Source organism: Syngnathus leptorhynchus, chromosome 9 (genome assembly GCF_054491065.1).
Source record: "Syngnathus leptorhynchus isolate UIUO chromosome 9, UIUO_Slep, whole genome shotgun sequence".
Lineage (NCBI taxonomy): Eukaryota > Metazoa > Chordata > Actinopteri > Syngnathiformes > Syngnathidae > Syngnathus > Syngnathus leptorhynchus.
In genome coordinates, this window is record NC_141203.1 from 13,668,173 (window position 1) to 13,690,644 (window position 22,472).

The 22,472-nt window shown below is 48.1% G+C and overlaps 1 protein-coding gene and 1 long non-coding RNA gene across 2 annotated transcripts; one reads left to right on the forward strand and one right to left on the reverse strand.

The window, feature by feature from the left end:
• Positions 1–15,221: 15,221 nt before the first annotated feature.
• gulp1a (GULP PTB domain containing engulfment adaptor 1a) lies at positions 15,222–22,462 on the forward strand. The gene is given in 11 exon segments (XM_085920578.1): positions 15,222–15,294; positions 17,487–17,548; positions 18,711–18,782; positions 19,344–19,442; positions 19,515–19,652; positions 19,720–19,836; positions 19,918–20,004; positions 20,091–20,315; positions 20,420–20,529; positions 20,700–20,823; positions 21,888–22,462. Coding segments are annotated over 11 exon segments (1,134 nt in total). The 5' UTR covers positions 15,222–15,266; the 3' UTR covers positions 21,960–22,462.
• Positions 18,004–21,257, reverse strand: LOC147051411 (uncharacterized). Its single transcript, XR_015067267.1, has 3 exons — positions 21,090–21,257; positions 18,469–18,803; positions 18,004–18,386 (listed from the first exon to the last, which is right to left on the reverse strand). It is a non-coding gene; the product is annotated as an uncharacterized LOC147051411 (long non-coding RNA).
• Positions 22,463–22,472: the final 10 nt, after the last annotated feature.

A 22,472-nucleotide genomic window follows, 5' to 3' on the forward strand; every position in this document is an offset into this window, starting at 1 on the left:
AAGAGGCCGTGTTTGAAAATGGAAGTGAACGTCCGTCGATTTGAGTTGAAGCAGCCATTTTGGCTGATTTACAGGGTCATCATTGGAAAAACTTTGAGAGGGGGATTCCCCAATGGAGAGCAGGTACACAAGACAGATGGGCGACGAGAAATTGTTTTGCTGAGGCCCTCTGAAAGATGAATGAATAATCACACTGAGGATTGGCTGTGAAAAATGAGGTGCGAGGGGCCATTCATCACGTTTAATGACATTGTCTTTATTCTATCTTCAAGTATTTGCTGAATTCAAATGATTTCTCATGACTTTAGTTTTAGCTATGTTTCCTCACAGTATATCTCGTGCGTCTGTGAAGCGAGGCAAGCCGATAAGAGCGTCGTGGGCTCGAGGCTTCCTGGAAATGCAAAGGACATTAGCCGACTTTTTTCATCCTTCTCGCCCCTCGACATGATTTACGGCCATGTTGGAAGCGCTTCAGCTTCCGTCATAACACATTTGGAGTGCCTGCGCCAATTGGTCTCATTTTGCCACAGTCACGACTCTCTTCAATAAAACACCCAAGGATAATAATGCTGAATGAAAAAGGAAAATATCCCGTCGCCATATTTATATATTCCCTATGCTACTGCATTTATTTGTATAGTGCAGCGACGTTGTGGAAAATGGACTTTTTAATTGCTTGTACGTCAAACAAAAGTTGCGTCCCCGGAGTGTCGGCCCACCCGCCAAGTGTGAAATTAAACACACTTGTACCTGCGTAAAATGTGCTGTGGAAATGCTTTGATTGTTGCCCGCCCCGCTCGTTCGACTTCCGAAAAAGGATTTGAAAAGAAGCGCACCTGTCTATGTAAATAATCCCTAAATAAATAAATAAATAAATACATGTTAGCTTCCGGCTGCTTTTGAAAGTTCCTGCTGATTACAAAGCCTCAAATGAATTTGGTTAGTTGCATTTCAACCCGTGTGTGCATGTGTGTGTAATGTAGTTAGTTGCACATGTCAGCAGACAAGAATGTGCCTGTTAGATTATTCAAACTGCACTCTTACTCACGTGCCTCTGTGCTTTGATAGCCCCCCACACACACACACACACACACACATACCGTCATCCGGATGGACAAAAGTTCAATAAAGTTACCAGATCTGCAGCAAAGCTGGCTGGAATTTCCTGTGCACGTCTTTTCCCACACTCCCAAGTCTCATGTCGTTGCGATCAAAAGCATTGGTGACACTTCTGCTGGAGATTTTGTCCCCGTTGGTCAAGAAATGCTGGCTCGGGAGGTGTGATGCAATTGATCAAGGGTGACTTTTAGCGCTATTAGCCCTTTTAGCGGCCATCTCAGATGACGAAAAAAGTTGCACTTTCCCTGAAACACCAAACTCCAAAGGTGACCTGCATGAGGTGCTGACGTCACTCGGAGTGAAATGATTGCGGCCTTTATGAAAGCGGGCGGGCGTGCGGGCGTTGGTCACAGCAGCTGTCTCGAAGGCGAATCTCTCCAGCCGGAGTCGTAAGCAGTCGCTACGTGACGTCTGCTTCATTACTTTGCTCGCCGTGTACACCATTCATGTCTCATGACAATACACGCATGAAGCTTGATGTCAATCTCCGGAGCCTGAAGGGATTCCGCCCGTAACTTTGCACACAAACGGCTGTTCCACGAGTATCGGATTATGGTTGGGGTTGGGGTAACTTTTTATTTTAGGATGAAAATTCAAATCTGCATTCTGTTGGTAACCAGCCCACGGTGTCGCCTGCTTTATGAATATGCTGCCTCTGTTGGCCCTGAGGAAGGGGGGGGGGGGGATTTTTTTCATACCCAAGGACAGAAAGACGCAGCAATGACTCTGGCAATGGCTGTGTGGAAAGAAATAAACACATTTATTTGCTTTTTTTTCTCTCTCTCATCGTACGCAAAACAGCCATGATAAAAATTGCTGTAAATAAGTACGCATTCAAGAGAGCAATTCAATGCTTCAGTGTGAATATTAAAAAAAAAAAAAAGGCTAAAACTAAACTTGTAAAAGGCTAAAGTTAAGAAAAGGTCACAGTTGGAATACAATTTGAAACACAAGATGGAGATTTGTCCAAAGGTGTGATGGGACATTCACAACGGCAAACGCAATTCCTCAAATACGCCGCTCTTAAAGAGCTGTTGGAACAAATTCACTTTCTGATTTTTAATATATGTTTAGCCGCCCCCAAGGAGAAATTCAATTTGCGCTCGGTGGGCGGATGCAACTCGCAGTTGGCCATACAGTGCGATTCTGCTGACTCACATGTTTCACAAGTGCCCCCCCCCCCCGACATTCTTTGGTCAAAATACACAAAGGGTAAAGAATTACAGCATTCACCTCTGAGGACTGGAGTGCCAATTGAAAGCCCCCTAAAATAACCAGGGGTCAGAGGTCAAAGCATCTCCAATCGTCACCCAATTACCACGAGGATGAGCTCAGCACGTGCATTGACGTCTTTCACCTCCAAATGTCTCATCAAGCTGCCCGGGGGAACAGATAAGTGTCCACTAAATTGCATCTGGTCACCTGACAGTGCGCTCTTTGACCTTGAGAGACTCCTTAAAGTGCTCTGACTCATTTTCGGTTTTCAGTTTGGAACTCAGCGTACGGTTACCTAATAAATGCGATGAATGAAATTCCAGCATTGATTGGCTTTGCTTAGAAGGACACCATGGAGCGGAGCTATCAGCCTCGTGAAGAATATGACGACAGCTGCTTAGCACAGTCCAATGAATAAGATATGAGGGACATCTTTTTGAAAGATTCAAGTCAAAAACAAAACACGGATGGGTAAGTTATGCAGTGAAAAGCTGCAAGGAGAAAAACAGATCAAAACTGTAAATTGTAAAGTAGTCAAAAAAAAAAAACCATACAACAACAATGTCTGCCCACCGACAGATAAAATAATGGACTTCACTCAGGCTTAGTCACCATGACGGACTAGGGGCAGTAATTGACTGTGTGCTACGTTGGCGCCAACTAGTGGCGGGTGAAAGAACCACCATCCAAGTACAGTTCAGTTGTTGGCTCCATCTAGTGGCGGGTGAAAGAACCACCATCCAAGTACAGTTCAATTGTTTTTCACTTTTCAATCAAATTCGTTTGTACTCGCTTGATCTGGCTACAGTTTCATTGAACTTTTCTGTAAACTACATTTCAATAAAAGCGGCAATGTTTATGTACACGATTGTCTCTTAACCTTGGTCACTCGAAGAGCACAATTGTTTTCTTTCTGCAGAGTTTAGAAGCACTCAATGCAAGAAAATATCAAGGCCTTGGAAGCCATGGGACTCAATTTGCCTGAGAATGTTTTCCACCGGAGGCTCGAGAGGGGCCGAATGCTGGCCGATGCCAAAATGGTGAATGGCTCATTCAACCGAAAGGACACTGGTGGGCCTGGCCCAGAAGAATGCGTGCGCCCGGCGCTCTTTTGTTTTTGCTTTTGCTTGCGGGTCAATTGACATATTTGCTTGGTGGAGTGCCAACATTCATCAAGGGCTGGCTTGGCATTCTTTCAAACCTTTGTGTCCATTTTCTTCAACATTTGGTGTCACAGCTGCCCCGCCCCGCACCAAAGCTAGATGGAGTCGAGAATCACCTTTGCCGGTCCCTTAAGAGAACTTGGACAATGAGATATCCTTCCATGCTCCTCTTAGCGGCTTAAGCGCACGGGGCAGCTATCGACCAATTTCGTCTGGACCCGAGACAAGCCTAAGGCCCGACCGACCGCTCGATGAAAAAAATAAAAAATAAAGTGCATTTGGACGCAGATGACAGCGAGTGCCAACTACACCATTAAATCAAGCGTGAGGCCAAAGAGAAAGAGCTCTATAGTCAAGGCAAAATAAATGAGAAATCACATGAATCATAGAATTTTGATGCACGGCCAATATTCAAGACCTTCTGAGCCAGCTGCAGTTTTTTTTTTCCACGGTGAGATTAGTTAGCGGAGGCCGAAAGACACTTTCACGCTTGACTGCAAACCTTTGGAGGATTTTGCCACTCCGGCGGCTTTACTCTTGGTTGCTTGGACACAATGCATTTGACCCGCTCACCTTCATCTGGCCACACAAAGGAAAAGATCAATATTTTGTTTTGTCACCTGCCAATTTCATTTCCTGTGATTGTGAGCTATGTTTTGAGTTGTGACCACGGAACAAACAAAAGTCACATCTCAAGGCATGACTCGTCAGTGTCAGTTTACGAATGATCATTTGGAAGGTTTAATATCAGGTGTGATAAACGCTTAGGCTGAGCCGCGTCATCGACCGGCAGAAATTGAGTGACAGGGAGGAAATCAAATCAGATTTTTATTATGGAGATTTTCATTACGGCGGCGGCAGCGGCTCCCCTCGCACTCCCTCCCCTTCATGGTTTGAGCAGCAATTCCTTTTTGATGAAGTCTGATACGCCGATTACTCCTAATGAGACAATCTGCCGGCCCGGCTTGGAAACAAAAAGAAGAAAAACACACGGCACTCGCTAATGTGAAAGCACATTGCCTCTTGGCCAGCTGAAGACTTCAAATATGACCTGAGCAATATTTTCACGCCGCCCTGCAATTTGAGAGAGAGTTTGCGCCTTTAATGCACTCTTAGCCCCGCCTCCCGGCCCTCGGTCGGAAGCTGCCGAGTGACATCATTTGAAAACCAGAGACGGGCGAGCCGTCGGGCTCGAGCTCATTTGGGCTGATTAAAATGCAGGCCAGTGAAAGAATGGCGTTGTCCTCAAACAAAGCCTCTTTGATGATTGGCGCTAATACCTTCATCTCACGAGCGCCCACTAATCACACTTGTCTAATGATACAAATTGGAAATGCAAATTTGAATGCAAATGGTGAGCATCGGTCGGTGTTGGCCACGTGATGATTTTCTATCCGCCGGTTTGTAGCTCACGGCTGGTCCGCCCGGTTCTTGTGTCAGAGACGAATTTGTCTCCCCGCTGGGCTTGTCTTTTTCACCAGGCCAAGCTATTAGCGGCCCGCAGCTTTGCCTCGCTTTGCTCCCGCTGCGACCGTAGTCGCTTCCAAAGGCGCGAGCTGAAAATAGACTCGCCTTTACTTTGACCCGCTTGTAAGCTTGTCATTGTCCGGCAAATCTGGAATATAACGGAAGCGGCACAATGAAGGCTTTTTCTGTCAGTCCAATAAGCAAAGTTGTCGCCACCGTGCGGCACGGAAACGACCCCAAACGAGATCCTGCACGCTGGCGTTTTGTCCCACCATTGGAGATTTTTTTTTTGCAAATGTTTGGCTGGCCCCAAATGGATCCTGTTTATTGAACCAGTGACATAACAACTGAGCTCATTTCTTACACTCGTGGATGTAAACTAGGTCTCTCTTTTTCCCCCCATGGAAACAACATGCAGCAAAAACATCAGCCCCCAACTGATGCTGGCATTTGCCTTGCATGAAGCACAAAATCTATTTTCCACATAACACACGCCGCTCGTCGCCTCGGTTGGGAATTGAAACCTGCAGACTGACAGACGCTTTTGACACCTTTGGTTTTGAAATGACAATCGACAATGACATGACAGCTCAAGTGAATCCATCCGAACGGGAAGCGGCTTGTTTGAATGACCTCGTTTTGCGCCGTCGTAGAGTGCTTGCTCCGATGCGCACGTTTGTCACCACGTCGTCGCAGCGGGTTAGCATACCGAAAGTGCAACGTCATCACCGTTCTTTGTGAAGTTGCCCAGTCAGTTGGGGGTCATCAGGATAATCATGGCGCTTTGGCAAAGAACAAGCGCGGCAATTCCAGTTGACAATCTGCCAGCTTCCTTGAGAGAAGAACACTCAGCATTCCCATTTTTGACATGATTATCGGACTCTTTGAATAATTAGGTCGCACACCGCCCTGGCTTGCACGTTCTAGCAACCCAGTTGGCCAACTCAGAGTTTGCATTGTAGTGCTACTTTTCAATCATTGCTAATTGCGTCCACAAGAGGACGCGCTGACAACCGCTGAGGCGTCACTTCCATCTGTCACTTGCGTATGAGGATGGACAGACGGACGGACGGACGGACGGGCGGGCGGACGGACGGATGGACGGATGGACGGATGGATGACTTCACTGCGTACCAGGATTGCAATGCTACGTGATGAAAGATGTTTTTGTCGTGTCGCGTGCCACTTCATTTCAAGCAAATTTCGGTGGTGACCCAAAGGCTGGTGTGCCCATGTTCTGCATGATCGTTGGAGGCTGCGCGCTCACTGACGTCACAAGCCGTGAGGGAGGAGAGAGAGAGAGAGAGAGGAAGAAGAGGAGGAGGAGAAAGAGGAGGAGAATGAGCAGTGACATTGTTGGTTGGATGTGCGCGTCGAGCAGGGGCGGGAGACACCGGACCGGACCAGACCGGACCGGAGAGGAGAGGAGAGGCAGGCTCGCTGGGTCTTTATCGTGGGGATACGGGGACTCGTCCACCGTAAGTGAAGACGCGTCTCTTTTGCTTCGAGCGAAAAGTTGCAAGTTGACTGTTGCGCTCGCTCGCTGGCTCGCTCGGTCGCTCTTTCTTGTGCGCAATTGTTGCTGAATTGCTCGAGCGGTCAGCGCCTTGGCAGAACGGGGGGAAAGTTTGTTGCGCAAGTCCGCAGAAGGTGCTCGAGCCTTTCTTTTCTCTCTCTAGTTTGGAAAAACACGATCTAATTACGGCTTCGTGATTCGAGTGCATATTTTGAACGCAGTTGAATATGCTCTCCCTCTACTCTCCAAATGTTTTGGTAGAATCGGGAAAGCGGGGGAGTGGTGGGGGGGGTTAGTAAATCATGCGAGTGTCATTTTCCTCATGCATCCTCGACTATAGATGGATCGAGCTGACCTTTGATGAGGGAAGCGGGCTCGACCCGGATTGGTCGCCGGCCAATCTCAGGCCACTTACCGACAAACAATCATTTAGGCATGCACGAGATCACGCAAAGTGCACTGAGGAAGAAGCTGCTGTAGAATATTGTGAATGGCATTTAGCGACATAGTCAAGTCTCATGCACCAACATGGTCGGTCGGTCGGAGGTGGTGGTGCTGCTCACACGCTGCGCAGGAGGAGCGCTTCGCACGCGAATCTCTCAGCTGAGAGCTTGTGGATGGATGGCATCTTCACTCCTGTCTGTCTGTCTGTCTGTCTGTCTGGATGGATGGATGGATGGATGGATGGATGGATGGACGGACAGACAGACAGATGTTGTCGTTTCAGGGAGACGTTGTTTACGCTCACTATGTAAACTTGACCCTTGAGTTGGCAGCTTAATTGTTCAGACACACCGTGCTTCTACCTCAAAGCATTTGTATCTCAAATCATTTGTGTCCATTGAAATGAATGCCAATGCAATTCATTCATGACAGCCTCTCCCTGCAATCAAGCTGTATATTGGAGCTGAGGATGAGGAGCAGAGCAGAGCAGAGCAGAGCGGAGTGCAGACAGATGTATGCCTCCAACTTGAAATTGGAAATGGGACGGGGGGGAACGGAACCATCCTCACTCAGTCCCGTCTGATTATCGTTGACTTTGCTAATTTGGACGAGTGTGACATCATCGGCGCCGTGATCAGGACGCCTCTGATCTCCTGGTGAAAGGAGACTGAATCTCTCCACTTTCACCTGGAACCACCTCAAACAATATATTATATATAGGTATATGCTATATTATACGTTATAGTTATTATATGCAATATAGTTGTATTGGTCAATCTATACGTTATCGTTATTATATGCAATATGGCTGTTGTATCCATCAATGTGGATATTGCTGCAGCCTTCTACTGTTGTCATATTGGTGAATTCCTCCTGTCAGATTAGCGTGCACGTTCCCCGTTGTAGGCTTTCTTCTCGACTTTACGCAAAGGCCTCATCCGTCAACAAGATCACACGCGGTGACTGATAACATGGCGAGAAGGAGTCGATGTTCATCGTTTTGTCAGTGTCAGCCGCAGCCCCGTCGCCATGGCTTCAGCTTTCCATCTTAAGAGCTTCCGTGTCAGTTGACGTGTGTGGAAACATGAAAGAGCTGCTAATCCGTAACCGTTTTGCATCTGTTCCTTGTGGAAAATGAAAACGACAAGATTAGAGGCTGGCTGATTCCAGCCCGCTTGCCTCTGATTCCGCCATCTCATCGTGATTTATGTCAACACACAAACGCGGCTAATAAGTGAAACGCCCGCCCAAGTCAAGATAATGAATATTTGTCAGCTGCGGGGCAAATGCTTAACTTGTCATCTGAATAATGGCGGCTATCGTCAAGGACGGCAGCCAAAGCCCGCCATCACAAACGGGGAACGATGCCGTTAGCTTACTACAAAAGTCTTTTGAGTCACGTAAAGCGGACTGGCTTGCTTTTCACGAGATTCGGGTCAGCGTTTGACACCGTGGGCTGTCTTTACAAGATCTCTTCAAAGTCAATCACTCTTTCGACCTTGTCCGACACGTTTGCGGCTGATTCAAGGAGTCCCATTGGGGCTGCTGACAGACTGACTGCTTTGAGAGACTTTTAGTCGCCATTGAAAGGAGCCATTGTTTGGTTTGGACTTTTTGCCCCACACCACGGTACCGAATCGTGCTAGCGACAGGAGCTACGAGGAGGCGCCGGCTGCGCTTTCCAAATGCACCCGCAAAGGCTAGCAAGAGCTTTTCCCAAAGTATACTTTTCCTCTTTCCGCTGACCTTTTAAAAGCGGTTTCCCGCGCTGCAGTCGACAGGGCTCACGTTCTGCCTCGGCTGCCCGGCTTTGCCATTTCGGTCCCGATTCACGTGTCAAGCTCGCCCCCGCAGTCCGGGAGGAGCGGACGGTGACGGATACTAATCACTTTGCCCGTCGCCGAGTCCGTCCGACATCACAGCTTAAGTGGCTTTTTTTTTCGGTGTCACGTGAAAGCGCATATAAGAATGCCAAGACATCTCCGAGTCGATCCGTTTGCCTTTTCATGGTTAGCTTGAGCTGATTGCGGAAGTGGAAGGATCCTGACCTCCGCCTTGAACCGCTTCATCAAAATGAACTCGAGGGAGTCTGAAAATGTGTTTGGCTTGCTCAGTCGCTCGCAAGGCCATTTGTCTGTCACCAGGGTGACAACCAAGGATCGCCCCCTCGCTAAGATTGTTTTGGCCCGTGTCCCACGCTTGCGCTGAAGTCGCTCCGAGGCTCCGTCTGCCCGAGTTGAGTCGGCGCGGCTTTGAACGAACGCCATTCGAAACGGGCCTCCCGTTCCACTTCTGACTAGATTGACATTTCCGAGCGCTTGCTCTGCTCGCCAAGTTGTCCATTAAAAGCCGTGGCTCCAGTTCAAACGCAAAATATCAGTTGAATGTCAGGGTATTGACACGGCCGGAAGCCAGGGAGAGCAACGCAGCTCTACGAGCAATGGCCGCTCCTTTCAAACAGGTTGAGTCAATCGATCGGGAGCCGCAGCGGGTGAACGAGGCTACTTTTCCGCTCAATCGTTTCTTTGATTGTTCACGTGAAAGCAAAACGTCAACCATTTCCATTTGGGTCCCTCTGATAAGCTTTGCTGAGGCCCACTTTACCAAGATGCCTTTTGGCCACAGAAGCTTAATCATTCCTTTTAATCAAGAGTCGGCCCTGAGGAAAATCATTGACTTAGCAGGCGTGACGAGGTGGCCTGCCGCTGCTGCTCCAGCAGCTACTAATGATTGACAGCCTAAAACGCGGGGGTCAAACGCGAGGCCCGGGGGCCAGATACGGCCCGCCACATTGCATGTGGCTCGCAAAGACCAATTATGCATCGACTTCATGTGTCACTACTAAAATTACAAAGTGTCTACAAAACATTGAAAAATCGCAAGCAATTTTTATTAGGATTCATCTATTGAAAATATTTGAACCTCATCAGTTTGTTGTGTAGCCTATACTGTATATCATATAAGGCGTCGACAGTCATAATGGCCCTCCGAAGGAAACTATGACTTTGATGCGGCCCATGACAAAAATAAGTTCTACACCCCTGGCCTAAAATGATCCAAGACCACTTCCCTAATGGGAACCTCCAAGCGCCGCTCGCCTCTCCTGTTCCGCTTCATGCCGATTCCGTCTTAACCACTTCCTCATTCCCAATGTGGACTCCCCCCGTGGCAGGCTAACTGAAAGCAGGCCGCCTACGCCCCACCGCATCCACTCAAGGTAATGCTTCTACAATCTCACACGCCGCCGGCCAGGATGTTTTCTGCGCCGCTCCATAAATAATCAGATGTGAGTTTCATTTTCACAAAAGCCGCAGCGCGTAAATAAACACAGGAGAGGATAAGACAATCGGCTCCGTTGCAGGAGATCAGCGAGTGGACGTGGAGTCACACTTGTACACTGGACACGTCACTTGTATGCCTTTGGGGGCAGTCGCGCAATTTTGCAGCAATAAGTGAAGCTGCACAAGCACTCTAGGGAGAAAAAAGCAACAACCTTCCTCACAATTATTTTGACTGATCCTGCACAATGATTACAACTGATTCATTTCTTTCAAAACCTTGTTCCTATTCAAGCATCAAAACTCAACGAGTTCACAGGAGCGTGAAGGTCTCCCGCCCCATTCGTCCGTGCACGTTGAGCAGCGTTACTTGAAAGACGTCCAAAGGTAATATGATGTGATTCATCGTTTAATTAAAACTTCCCCCGGCCGCAAATTGATTCCCTCATTAAGTAAGCAAACGGGATGCAGACGATCGGGTTTGACGGCTCATAATGAGCGTGGCGATAAATTAATGCCCCCAAAAAGGTGAAGCGCACTGCTTGACGGTGGACAATAAATAAATACAATTAAAATATAAAAAGGCAGCCACTTCTCTCTTTTGGAGAAAAGACAAGCACCCATTTAAGGGAGTTGTGAAGAGAAGTTCCAAGCAGGGGATTTGTGTTTCCAGAAAGAGCCTGTTTGCTCACTTTTGGCAAAATGAATTCCCATCAAAGTGAAGTCAGCTCACACGTTCAACATGTATGCCCCAAGGGAGTCCTGCGCTTTTAAGATCCAGCCGCCAAATATAAACAGAGGCGGGTCTCCCGTGACAACCACCTAGATAGCTAGTCCAAGGTGGAGCTGGCTTCTCACTCCAAAAGTCAGCTCATTTAGCCATGAATAGCAAATGAAGCGGCCCACCGGGTCTCCATTAAAAGCTCAAAATCGGCGGCCGGACAAATCATTTCGTCGACGTGAATGGCTATCACCATGTATAGACTGTATTAGCTTAATGCAGTCCGGGAGGGAGGAGGGCGGGCCACTTGCCGCAGTGCTCCATCATCTCCTACAGGTCGGACGCTAAGTGATTTTTCTTGTCTCTTTCTGTCGAGAGATGAGCCGGCGCTCAGGAGAGCCTTTAGATGAGTGTGGCGTAGTAAAAAAAAAAAAAAAAAAAAAAGAGCTCAAGCTCACTTTACAAATATGTCTTTGGAGGTGAGCTATTATCCGATAACTCCATCTTTGTTAATGCGGGAAGGGAGAGACAACGGTAGGGGAGCAGAAGCCTTTTCCACAACAACCCCCCCCCCCCCAATCACTGACATTTATACCTCAGAGGACCTGCCTCAGATTGTCACACAACATTTCCGCCATAGACTAATAAGACCAGAAACGCATCACGGGATTTGTGTGAAACGCCAGAGACGGATGAATATTTGGTTGCGTGCGCGCAAACAAAAGCCTTCATGATGGCGCGTTTATTCACGACAGCCAGAGATGCTGAAATATGGCCCAGTGAAATATAAACGGTGGCGTCGAAAGCCTCGTTCAGAACCAAGGAGATTGTCACCGTGATTAAAAGGGCCTTCATATTGCCTGCCGATTGCGAGCGTAAATCGTGACGTCGCGTCGAGCTTCAATCAGCCAGAGTTGCTTTGCCTCTGTCGGAGAGCGACAACTTCACTTTTTTAAAGTGTTGCTGTGGGAGGAAAAAAATGACTGGGTGGAATTTCAGAAGGAGCTCCAAGCCGACCTTGACAGCTCAACAGCTGCTCAGTGTTACGCTTCTCCAACACGGAAAAATTCCAGAGGTCGACTCAAGATCATTTTGAAATTTCAGCTAAAAGCACACACCAGAAGAAGTGTTGCCGTTTTTAAACGGGCCTTCCATTTTGCGACAGCGGGTTTCCGGCCAAGCGCAGGGGAGAGAATTGATTAGAGGAAAGGTGTCTAAGCAAGCTGTGAAAACGCCCGCTGAGGTTGAAATTTTCTCTCAGCCATCGGCCAACCTGCTCGCGGCTATGCCCGTTAGCATCCGGCCAAACGCACCTTTGTGTTTGTTTGACTGCTGATGCGAGGACTTTCTTCCACACTCCCGCTGCTAAGAGACGTGAGGACAGGAACGCTCCCCTGCTCCCAAAATATCGGCACCTGGCTACCTTTCTGGTTACTCGATTTACACGTAGCCTCAAATGCGTATTGATCGTAGCGCTTGGCTAAAGTCCGGGTGACTGCCCAAGGCTGTGGCTGACTGCCTCTGTTCTAAAGACTCTTGACAGCTTTTAATAAGGCCTTCTTCAGACTCGCTGCCACATCCTGCTTGCGTTCACAGGTCCGACAATCCCGCACGCCACGCTGGATGTTCATTCGACGACTGTCAGTTCCCTTTTGTGACGTCTTCTGATTTGAGATGACGTGTTGCCGTTTCTTCCATTGAGAGTAGATGAGACGCGTTTGCCATCCCGCTTCTCCGCCCACAAAGACGCACGCAAGCCCGACAAGAAGTCCAAATAATTGGAGCCGTCGTTCGCGAGATGGAAGACCGTGGGACGGCTTTGCCACATGATGTCGTTAGCTTCAACATTCAAAGTCTCTCTTTGTGTCCGGACCACCGATGTCCAATCGGTTTGGGACAAATTCATAATGAGTCAGTTCAAGGCCTTAAAGCAACAATCGAAATGGCGGGGTGAAAAACGGGCCACGCTTTAACTGTGGCCAGTGGCGGTTTGGTGCCTTCAAGCGCAGTGCGCATGCTGTGGCCAAGTCGCCGAGTCAGCAAAAGTCTTGAGATTTACTTTCGCAACGAGTCAGACAGTCGAGGTAGCCCGACCGATACGAGACATTTTGTTTTCAGTGAAAGCCTTGGACTTGTGCTTCGGAATGTGCGGCCAGGAGTTCGCCACACCTGCGTTTCAAAGATGGAATAACACGGCAAGTGTGAAGGGGCCAAGCCCACATCCGCTTTCTCATGCACGAGTCAAAAAGTGGCGTGCCAACACAAGCACGGCCACACCCAAAGGACCCACCTCGGCGCGCACACGCACATGCAAGAAATGTGCATGGCAAAGTATTTGTGCCAAGTTTGCGTCCATGTCGTTTCCAAAACGGGGGCGCTCTGATCAAGTTGTCATCGTTGCAACGATATGGAACCCGACGTTTCCGATTATAGGCCGCTGCCGTGATGATGAATCACACTTGGGGAGGGAGAAAGGTCAGACTGCAACCTTTGCCGAGCTGCCTTTTATAAGTCACGTCTGGTCCGCCACCATACATCTCGGGGGCCCTCTCGCTAGCACTCCCAAAGAATTCCGGACAAACAGTGGGCGGTTGGTTAGAGGGAGGCGAAGGTGAAGTATCGCATGTCCGTTTCTTGTTGAGTTTGCAAAGTCCTCCGCATCTGGCCGGCAGCTGGAAAGCCTTAGCGTGGCTTCCTTTGTGCTCTCGAGGCACGTGAGTTGCTTCCATCTTGGCGTTCTTGCTGCTGGCGTGCTTTTGCCAAATGCCAGCAAGCAGAGACAGAGAGAGAGAGACAGAGGGAGAGACGGAGGGAGGTCAGGTGCCGTCTTTGTGCCTGCCACTGGTTGAGTCAGTGGCATTTGTTGCCGCTTCAATAGAAAGTCGTGTTCTTCTGTTAGCGCGTAGCATTTTCACTAGGCGACTAAAAGGACCTTTGTCGATTTTCTCTCACCACCTGAGCGCTCGCTATGTTAAGCAGTTGGATCTCCAACTTCTCCTTTTTCTGCCAGCTTTTTGGCAAACGCTATCGGCGTGCTATTATCTATCTCAAGTAGTGAGACTTCAGGGATTATCTGACGCACGGCTTTTGTTTTGTTGTTTTGTGCGCGAAGCAAACAAAGATATTTTCGAGAAACACAAAAGAATTCCGTTAGCGCTAGGATTTGTTGATGAAGTGGAGTGTGGCCATGTGTTGAGCAATCAATATTCATGTTCTCCAAGCGGTGAAGCCTCAGGGTTCCGAGATGTTCGAGCCTGGAAGTGAACCAAGCTGTTTTGCTGCAGTCGGTCAACATGGTGAGACTGCGGAGGGAGTTGGCAGAGTTGTGTCAAGTCTGCGACTGTGTGTGTGTGTGTGTGTGTGTGTCAGCTCTCCTGCAGCTCCGTCACCAGACAGGATGCTATTAAAGCAGGCCAAACACTGCGGCAAGCCGCCAATCATGCCAAGTGACCTCACAGCCTGGTGTCAGGAGAAGTTTCTCACTTGACGTCATCGGCGTGGCTTACTTTCAGGAGCAAGAAAAGAGAAGCAGCATCAGCTTTGGAGGCATTCCTTATTTTCTGACCACTTTTTATATTATTTTTTATTATTCTTTGTTTTAATTATGATTTTTTTTTATGATTATTTATTCTCATTATGATTAACTTGAAGGCAATATTAGCCGCGAGCCGTGCTAAATGGAAAATGCCAGTCAACGCATGTTGTGAAATTGCAAAAGTCATTAGTTTGCAACAATCTGTCTACCTTTGGTGGCCAGTCTGGCATATTTCCCCACAGTAAAAGTGTCGAGAATATTGATCGGAGGGGACATGTGGTGGCTGACAGCCACCCACTCACCTCACGTCTGGACATTTTGTCCTTGCATGCACATAGATTATTCAACTCTCTGGATAATGCATTAAAAAAAAGAAACTTGTTTGATGGGGAGACACGCCAGCACTCGGTTGTGGCGGACTTGCAGAGTTGAGACTACGTCGAAGGATTTTGGAAGCAAAATGAAAACATGAAGAATAACTCCATTCTGTGATTGAAAGTCATTTCAGGTTTAGGATCACAAAAAAGAACAACCATTCTAACTTTCTACTTTGCATTTCAGGACAAAAAAAAATCCCCTCTCATATTTTGAAATGAAGATGTTAAATATGAGGCAGTAAGCGCAAAAGGCCCCCCGAGGAATAAATGTGCTCGCGCTCTGGCAAGATTGGAAAGCTGACGGAGTTGTTTTCCTATTTTCGCCAGACGCTCACTTTGAGTTAAATGGCTTTCTCCTCTGCTCTCCCAGGTGGAATATCTGAAGACGTCGGGGAGGGGGAGGAGCCGCCGCGCGGCGTACATTTTCCACTATGAATCGTGCCTTCAACAGGAAAAAAGGTGAGCCGAAAAAACCCAACAACATTTAGATCAATAAATAGAAATAGCCTGAGTTGAGTCCAAACAAAAGATGAACAAAAACAACATCAAAAAGAAAAAAGGCAAACAAAATGGGGCACTGCAGAGAAAATAAACATCCGGCCGGGCTGGAGGAATGTTGACACTATTTGGAGGTGACCCCGCCTATGAAAATTTGGAGGTTCCTTTTGGGGAAAACAGTCACCATCTGCTCTTCAGCTGCAACTCATCAGGGCAGGAGCAATTTGGGGGTGCTGTCCAAATTGTACCAGACCAGGGTTAGGGGTTAGGGTTAAGGCCAGGCCAGGCCAGGCCAGGCCAGGTGGCTATCATGAGGTTTGGGCGCCACAATTCACATGTGGAATGAGTTTAGCACGCGCAGGGGGAGGTGCTAATGTCCAAATGGCTCAAACTGAACATTGACCAAGATGCCAACTTCTACCGGCCCGTTTACATTTTCAAGTGATTCTTTTGGTGAAACATGGTAGTGTTTATTCAACAGATTTGATCGATATCGCCTCGGATACGATTGTAAATAATTCCATCCGTGCTTTGTTTGACAAAGGTCCTTGAAAAAATATCAAAGTGATGGACAGCTGTGACGGCCTTGACAGCGGCTTGGCTGAGAACGCAATTAGTTCCCCGAAGCGTTCATTACCCAAACTGAAAGATAACGTTAGACACGGACAAGGCCGAGCTCGACTTGAGGAGCCGAGGGAGAAAAATCATCGATGCAAAAGTCGACATCCGGAACCAGACAAAGTAAACAAAGCACCCGCACGGGAATAATATTGAAAGAGCAAATGAGCGCAAATGAGAAATCCAAAATGGAGTCAGAGCGTGGAAGATTACCCGCTGTGAGCATTTGTCAGATGGGGATGTCCCCGCTGCCCTCTTCTCCTGATTGCTACAGCCGACTTGGGCTTTGGCGAAAATTGAAGTCAACAGGAACCAAGACGCAAAATCCCTTTGCGACCTTATTTCGTTTTATTTGATTATTTAAAGGCCTGCTCAGTCGCGCGTTGGGTAAAAGTGGATGCCTCTTCCCGCCATCGGTATTCCTTCCAAGATACGAAATGAAATTGAAATATATCGAGATTTGTATCCAACGGTCTTCTTGGAAATGGCACATTTACACATTTCAAATCCAAATGACGTCTGCATCACAGCTGCCCTCTTGAACTATATCAAATGGAATATTTTCTAGGCGTTGTGTTTAGACGAGCGTGCCCTCGCAGTACAATTGCTGATGTCGGCAGAAGTGTGATAAAGGTTGTCCCTGGAGCCCGTGGCTTTCTTTTTCTTTTCTTTTCTTTTCGTGATTGGTGGCGCATACTGCTTGTCTGCATGTTTGCCATGTCACTGCATCATAAATCAAGACTTCTTTATCCATCGTTTCTTGATTTCAGGAGGGACATACAATGTAAACGCAGCCCAGTTAGCTCAATGCCGACACGCTACGGATCGACCCGATCTCGTCTGTCGTGCAAAATTGAGCAACCTTTGCTACACTTTCTGAGCCCGTGGCGGCTTCACCGAGTATTTTCATGGTGATTAGGTTTGGCCTGTGATTGCCACGCAGCGCAAAACTTCATAGCTCAGCCTAATGACAATGAAGGCTGCGCAAATGAAGACTAATTACGATCAATGCGGCCTCGTGCACACGCACAAGGCGGGACACGTGATTTGTTTTCACCTCCTAAGTGCTCTCAACAACTTGAGAAGGTGGCGATAAGCCACTCATAGATGAATTAGAAAAGAACGGAGCTCTTATCGCTCGCTGCTAAATGATGCGCTTCTTGCTGCACAATTGATCCATTACATCTCAAAAGTGAGCCTGCAGAACCGTTTGCTTGCTTGATCTTGCAATGGTAGAAGGGAGAACTTGCCGAGCCAAGCATGAACGGGAGATTATGGTCCATAGTCGCTTTTAATAGCTTAACCATTTTTTCCTTTTTGGAACAGAGCTTACAAAAAGTCCCCGACTGCCTACTGTTGGGCCAATCGCAATCAGAAGGATTTGCCACTCTGAGCAATAAAAATCATAATAATCACTTTGAAAACATCCCACAGTACGCGAGATTGTTTGAGAGGCTACTAATCGGGACTTTGCTGACTGGAAAGTGAGAATAATGTCGACAATTAAATGCGGACTGGTGCGTTTTTGTGCTCAGAGAAATCATGGATGCACATGCCCGAGGCCCTGGCCAAGCACTACATCGCCTACAACGCCAAGGTATGTTTTTGTTTTCGCCACAAGCTCTCCATATCAATTGCTCATGACGTTTTGAAATCTCACCTCCGAAACAGACCAAAGAAGGCCCTAAAAAGCTTTCAATTACCAAACGCAAACGGCATGGCCACGTTTGCGTGGATCGTTACTTTGAATGGACTCTCACCAGGTGTAAATCTTTGCTCTCATTGCCGCGTTAATTGCATCCGCTCCCGAGACAGCCACGGTTTGTTATTTCCTCCGGCTGGGTGAGCCTCTCGTCTCGGTTTGCGCCGCAAAATGACCGGGAGGACTCGCCTGTCACGCTTCTCCTCTTCGACTCTGGCCATATTTGTATTTCTTCTATTTGTTTATCTTGATTGGTGCACCTATATATTCCCGTAGATCAAAGTCTTTGCAGAAACATTTGAATTCGATGGCTATTGTCGAGTGCGGCTGGAGTCTTGGTTTTTATTGCCGTTAGACTTGAGAAACCGATTAGCTTTTATACTACGGCCTCAAACAGGGAGCGGGGAATTACCGGTGGAATAAAAATAAGAAATTCAGCGTTTGCTTAGGACACGGAGGCATCTTTTATTGGGTGTAATGGGCCAGGCAAGACAGTAATCCACATATAGAGCGGGCTTCATGCCGCGTCATTAGCTGGCAAGCCAAGCAGCAAACAAAAGCAAAGCCTCGGAATGATTCGTAGCTATTCGAAGCACCGAGGTGAGCCGCCGACGTCTGCTCGAGCTCGTTTCAGGGCCGGCCCGGGTCACGCCCGCGTTTATGATGCCTGATATTGAAAGAAGCCGGCTTCAGTTTTCTGCTCCTGCTGCACCATGGTGTTGGACAGCTCCATCTGTTGGTGAATGATGGAGCTGCGTGCAGAATTCGAGGCGAGGGCAAATTCAGTTGCCAGATGTTTTCAAAGATTGACTTACAATTAAAAGCAGAGGAGGGTTCATCTCAGAGAGCCACGACTCATCACACCGCGGCCATTACTGGAGTCTCGTTACGCCCTTTCCGTGTCCACGATTGGAGAGGGCTCCAGCATTGGTGTATGCTCTGCGATCGAAAACTTTGCACTTTGGTTTTGGAATTGATCTATCGTGACACCAGCCCTGGAACTTCTGGCACACTTGAAAATCACCGTGATTGTCATGTGACTTGCGTTCTCTTCCAGTTCCTTGGTAACACCGAGGTGGAGGCCCCGAAAGGAACGGAGGTTGTCAAGGATGCCGTGAGAAAGCTCAAGGTAAAAGGACGACTCCACACACTACGGCCAGAAGGAGCAAAAAAATAAATAGTGTGGTGAAACTAAGATGAAGATTAAAAACTCAGAGCAGACGGTTGCTGTGATAAATATTAGCTCGCCCGCCAGCCACTGGCAAGGTGCCTTTGAACTTTACCTTCTGAGCGTAGATGATATTTAGTGACTCGACGCGGCGGGTGATAAAAGACATCATTTATCTACCGTAAAACTGTTTTCAAATTCCCAAGTTAAATCCCAGAGTGATTTAGAAAAAAAAAAAAAAAATAAAACCCGACAGTGTACACAGTTGAGCCAATAAATCAACAGTGGGCAGCAGCGCCTACGTTAGCGCCGTCCGTCTTCCAGACAGCTCCCGACGTAGCCAGACCTCGCTTTGGACTAAATATTCGCTTTTCTTGTCTTTGATGACACAAGAACAAAAGACCCAGAACGCCGCTTGGTTTCATGATTGTCATTAGCGGCTAAGGGGAACGTCGCCAGCGCCATGGCAACGGCCGACTCGCGTCGCTGGTAAAGCCGATCAACTAACGTGGGAAATTGAAGTTTCAGAGACACATCAAGAAGTCAGAGGGACAGAAAACCCCCAAAGTGGAGCTGCAGATTTCCATTTATGGCGTGAAAATTCTCGAGCCCAAGACGAAAGTAAGCGCTTCGACGTGGAGCGTCTGCTTTTGGCGCCGTGCGAGCCCTTTGACGGCCATTTTGTTTTTCCAGGAGGTGCAGCACAACTGTCAGTTACACAGAATATCCTTCTGCGCGGACGACAAAACAGACAAACGGATATTCACCTTCATTTGCAAGGACTCCGAGTGCAACAAGCACCAGTGCTACGTCTTTGACAGCGAAAAGTGTGTAAGTGGCCGACCTTCCCGCCGAGCCAGTCGCCGCTCCACGTCACTTGAGTGGAATATGGCCACAGGCGGAAGAGATCACGCTCACCATCGGCCAAGCCTTCGACTTGGCCTACAAGAAGTTCCTGGAGTCCGGAGGCAAAGATGTGGAAACCAGGAAGCAGATTGGAAGTCTGCAGAAAAGAGTATGTCCGACTTTTTTTTTTTTTCCAACTTAACTGCAGCTTGCACCGTTTGTATCTATCTATGTTGTGTTTTTCGTGTAGATTCAAGAACTGGAGAGTGAAAACACAGACTTGAAGCAGCAGCTCCAAGAGCTGGAAGAGCAGTTGATGATCGCACATGTACCCCCAGTGAGGACCGATCGCACATTTCAGTCGTCTCCGCCGCAGCTCTCGACTAACCACGTGCGGCGCACGTCGGGCCTCTTTCTTCTCAGCCGCTGTATGTAAACGAAGCTAACCAAGCGTACGTGCTGCGGCGGCCTTCCTCTCTCTCGTGGTGTCACGACATCAACTCTTGCCTGGAGATCTCCTCTGTCACCCTCACGCCTATGAGCTCGCCAGAGTCCAACCTGTCTGCCGGCCTACTAACGCCCCCGTCTGCCAAATCCGCTGTCCTTCCTCCTAAAGCTCCCGAGGGATGCGGCGTCCCGCGACCTCGCGTAAACTCCCGCGCTCTTTTTTTGTGCTTTTGTCTCGTTGACTCGTGCCCGCCGTCCGTCCCTCTGTCCGTCCGTCTTACGCCGATGATCGCCACTTTCCGCAGGCCGGGAGCGTCTCCGTGCAAGCGCAGTCGACAGACGTTTTTGACATGGTTCCCTTCTCGCCCGGGACGGCGCCGGGACCCACGCGAGCCAGCAACGGCTGCCCGACAGCGCTGACCGCGGCGCCGACCGCGGCGCCAACCGCGGCGCCAACCGCGGCGCCAACCGCGGCGCCAACCGCAGCGCCAACCGCAGCGCCAACCGCAGCACCGCCAACCGCAGCACCGCCCAACATAGGTGCCCAACTCGCACCTCACTTTTTGCTGCCAGCAAAAGTCTGAGTCCCACTTGGTGAATGTGTGTGTCCGAAGGGAAAGACCTATTTGGCGCAGAGCCGTTTGATCCCTTCACCTGCGGCTCGGCCGACTTCCCTCCAGATATTCAGTCCAAGCTGGATGAAATGCAGGTGAGCGCCAATCGTGAGCATGACAAATGACAGCAAGATGGAAGCCCAACTCAAGCTGCCATTTTTCATGGTCAATCTTAGAAATGCTTGTCAAACATGGATAAGCGAACAAGGACATTTTCAGTGGCGTTCGTCAAAACGTTTGACTTTTTCAAGCATGTTTTGTTGTCGGTCAGGTAAAGAATCCTCAAACCTTCTGAGTATAAAAGCCCAACCCGAACACACAATTTACACACAATGAGCACAAGTGGGCTTGTCATAATTACCAATTGTTGGAATTTCGCTCCTGTGACGTCGTCGGCCTCCTCCAAAATGATGCGTGAAGCTGTTGTCGCCATTCCAACGTTTGTGCAAGCTGTCAAATGCGCTATGAACGTGGCGTCCCTATTGGGTCCTTTTTAAAACCTCTGCTGCCAATTACCGTTTGGTGATTGGCAGTCAGGCCAACCAAGTCCGATTCTGGAGTTGACTGACAGGCTGGCTGCACTCTTGCCCAATCCGGGTTTCACACACGCACATAAACGGCCGCGCCCTCCAAAGCTCGAGGTGCTTTTATGCCGAGTATCTCCAGCAGGTGGCGACATTGAATGCTTTTGTGTGCTTGAAGCTTTGCCTCCCTCATTCTTGACACTTGGACAACTTTTGAAACGTTTCTCTTTGTCCTCTGCTTGCAGCGTCAGAGATGGTTTGTACTTTTTTCCTCTCTCTGCCTTCGTGTCATCTGTTGGACTTTTTTTTTCTTTGTGATGCATGCTGGTTGCGCTTTGAGAAGGTCTTTTTGATCCATCCTTACAGTTGAAGATCTGCTCATACGACTGGCACCGATTACAAGTTACTAATAGATATACCGTTATATGCCATAGAAATTAAATTTTCAAGAAAAACACTGTCACGATTCTTTTTTTCCCCAAGATGAAAACATTATAGAGTCTTTTTTTTTTTTCTTTTTCCAGTTGATGCATGCTACATCTTTGGTTTAAAGGCACATTTAGGTATTAGAGAATGTGTGTCATCCATTTGCACGAGTTCCAACACTCTTTGACACTGGTGTAACTGCTTTCCAGGAGGGGTTCAAAATGGGACTAACTCTGGAGGGAGCCGTCTTCTCTCTGGACCCGCTTGACGGCCGCTGCTGAAGATGTCTTTTGTCGTCTTCTTTCAAATCGTTTGTACCATTTTTGTACAAGTGCCAAAACGCGCTCCCCGGCCCAGTTGGGATGTCCCCATTTCTTTTGGTTTGTTTCTACATGGATTTGCATTTAGATTGTTTTGTTGTGTTCAATATTTGCAGCTCGGGCGCATAATTGAGAGAGACATATTTTTGTAAAAACTGGAAGGGATTGTTTTGACGACATTTGCTTTGGATGCAGTATGTGTGATTCAAGCTGCCAATGAAATATGGAGGACATATTTGACTTATCATTAACGCGGTACACATCTTGTTCAAATGTAATCCATCTTGTCTTATTTTTTTTCCTCAATTTAATTTGCTTTTTTGTTCATTGCTGTCTAACCTTGTCTTCTTGCACCATGAGGCACTTTTGGATGGGGGGGGGGGCTACTGTACGAAATGACAATATGCAGTACAATGTCCATTATTTTTACTTGTTAAGTCCCACCACATTTACTAAAAATAAAATCTGACTATA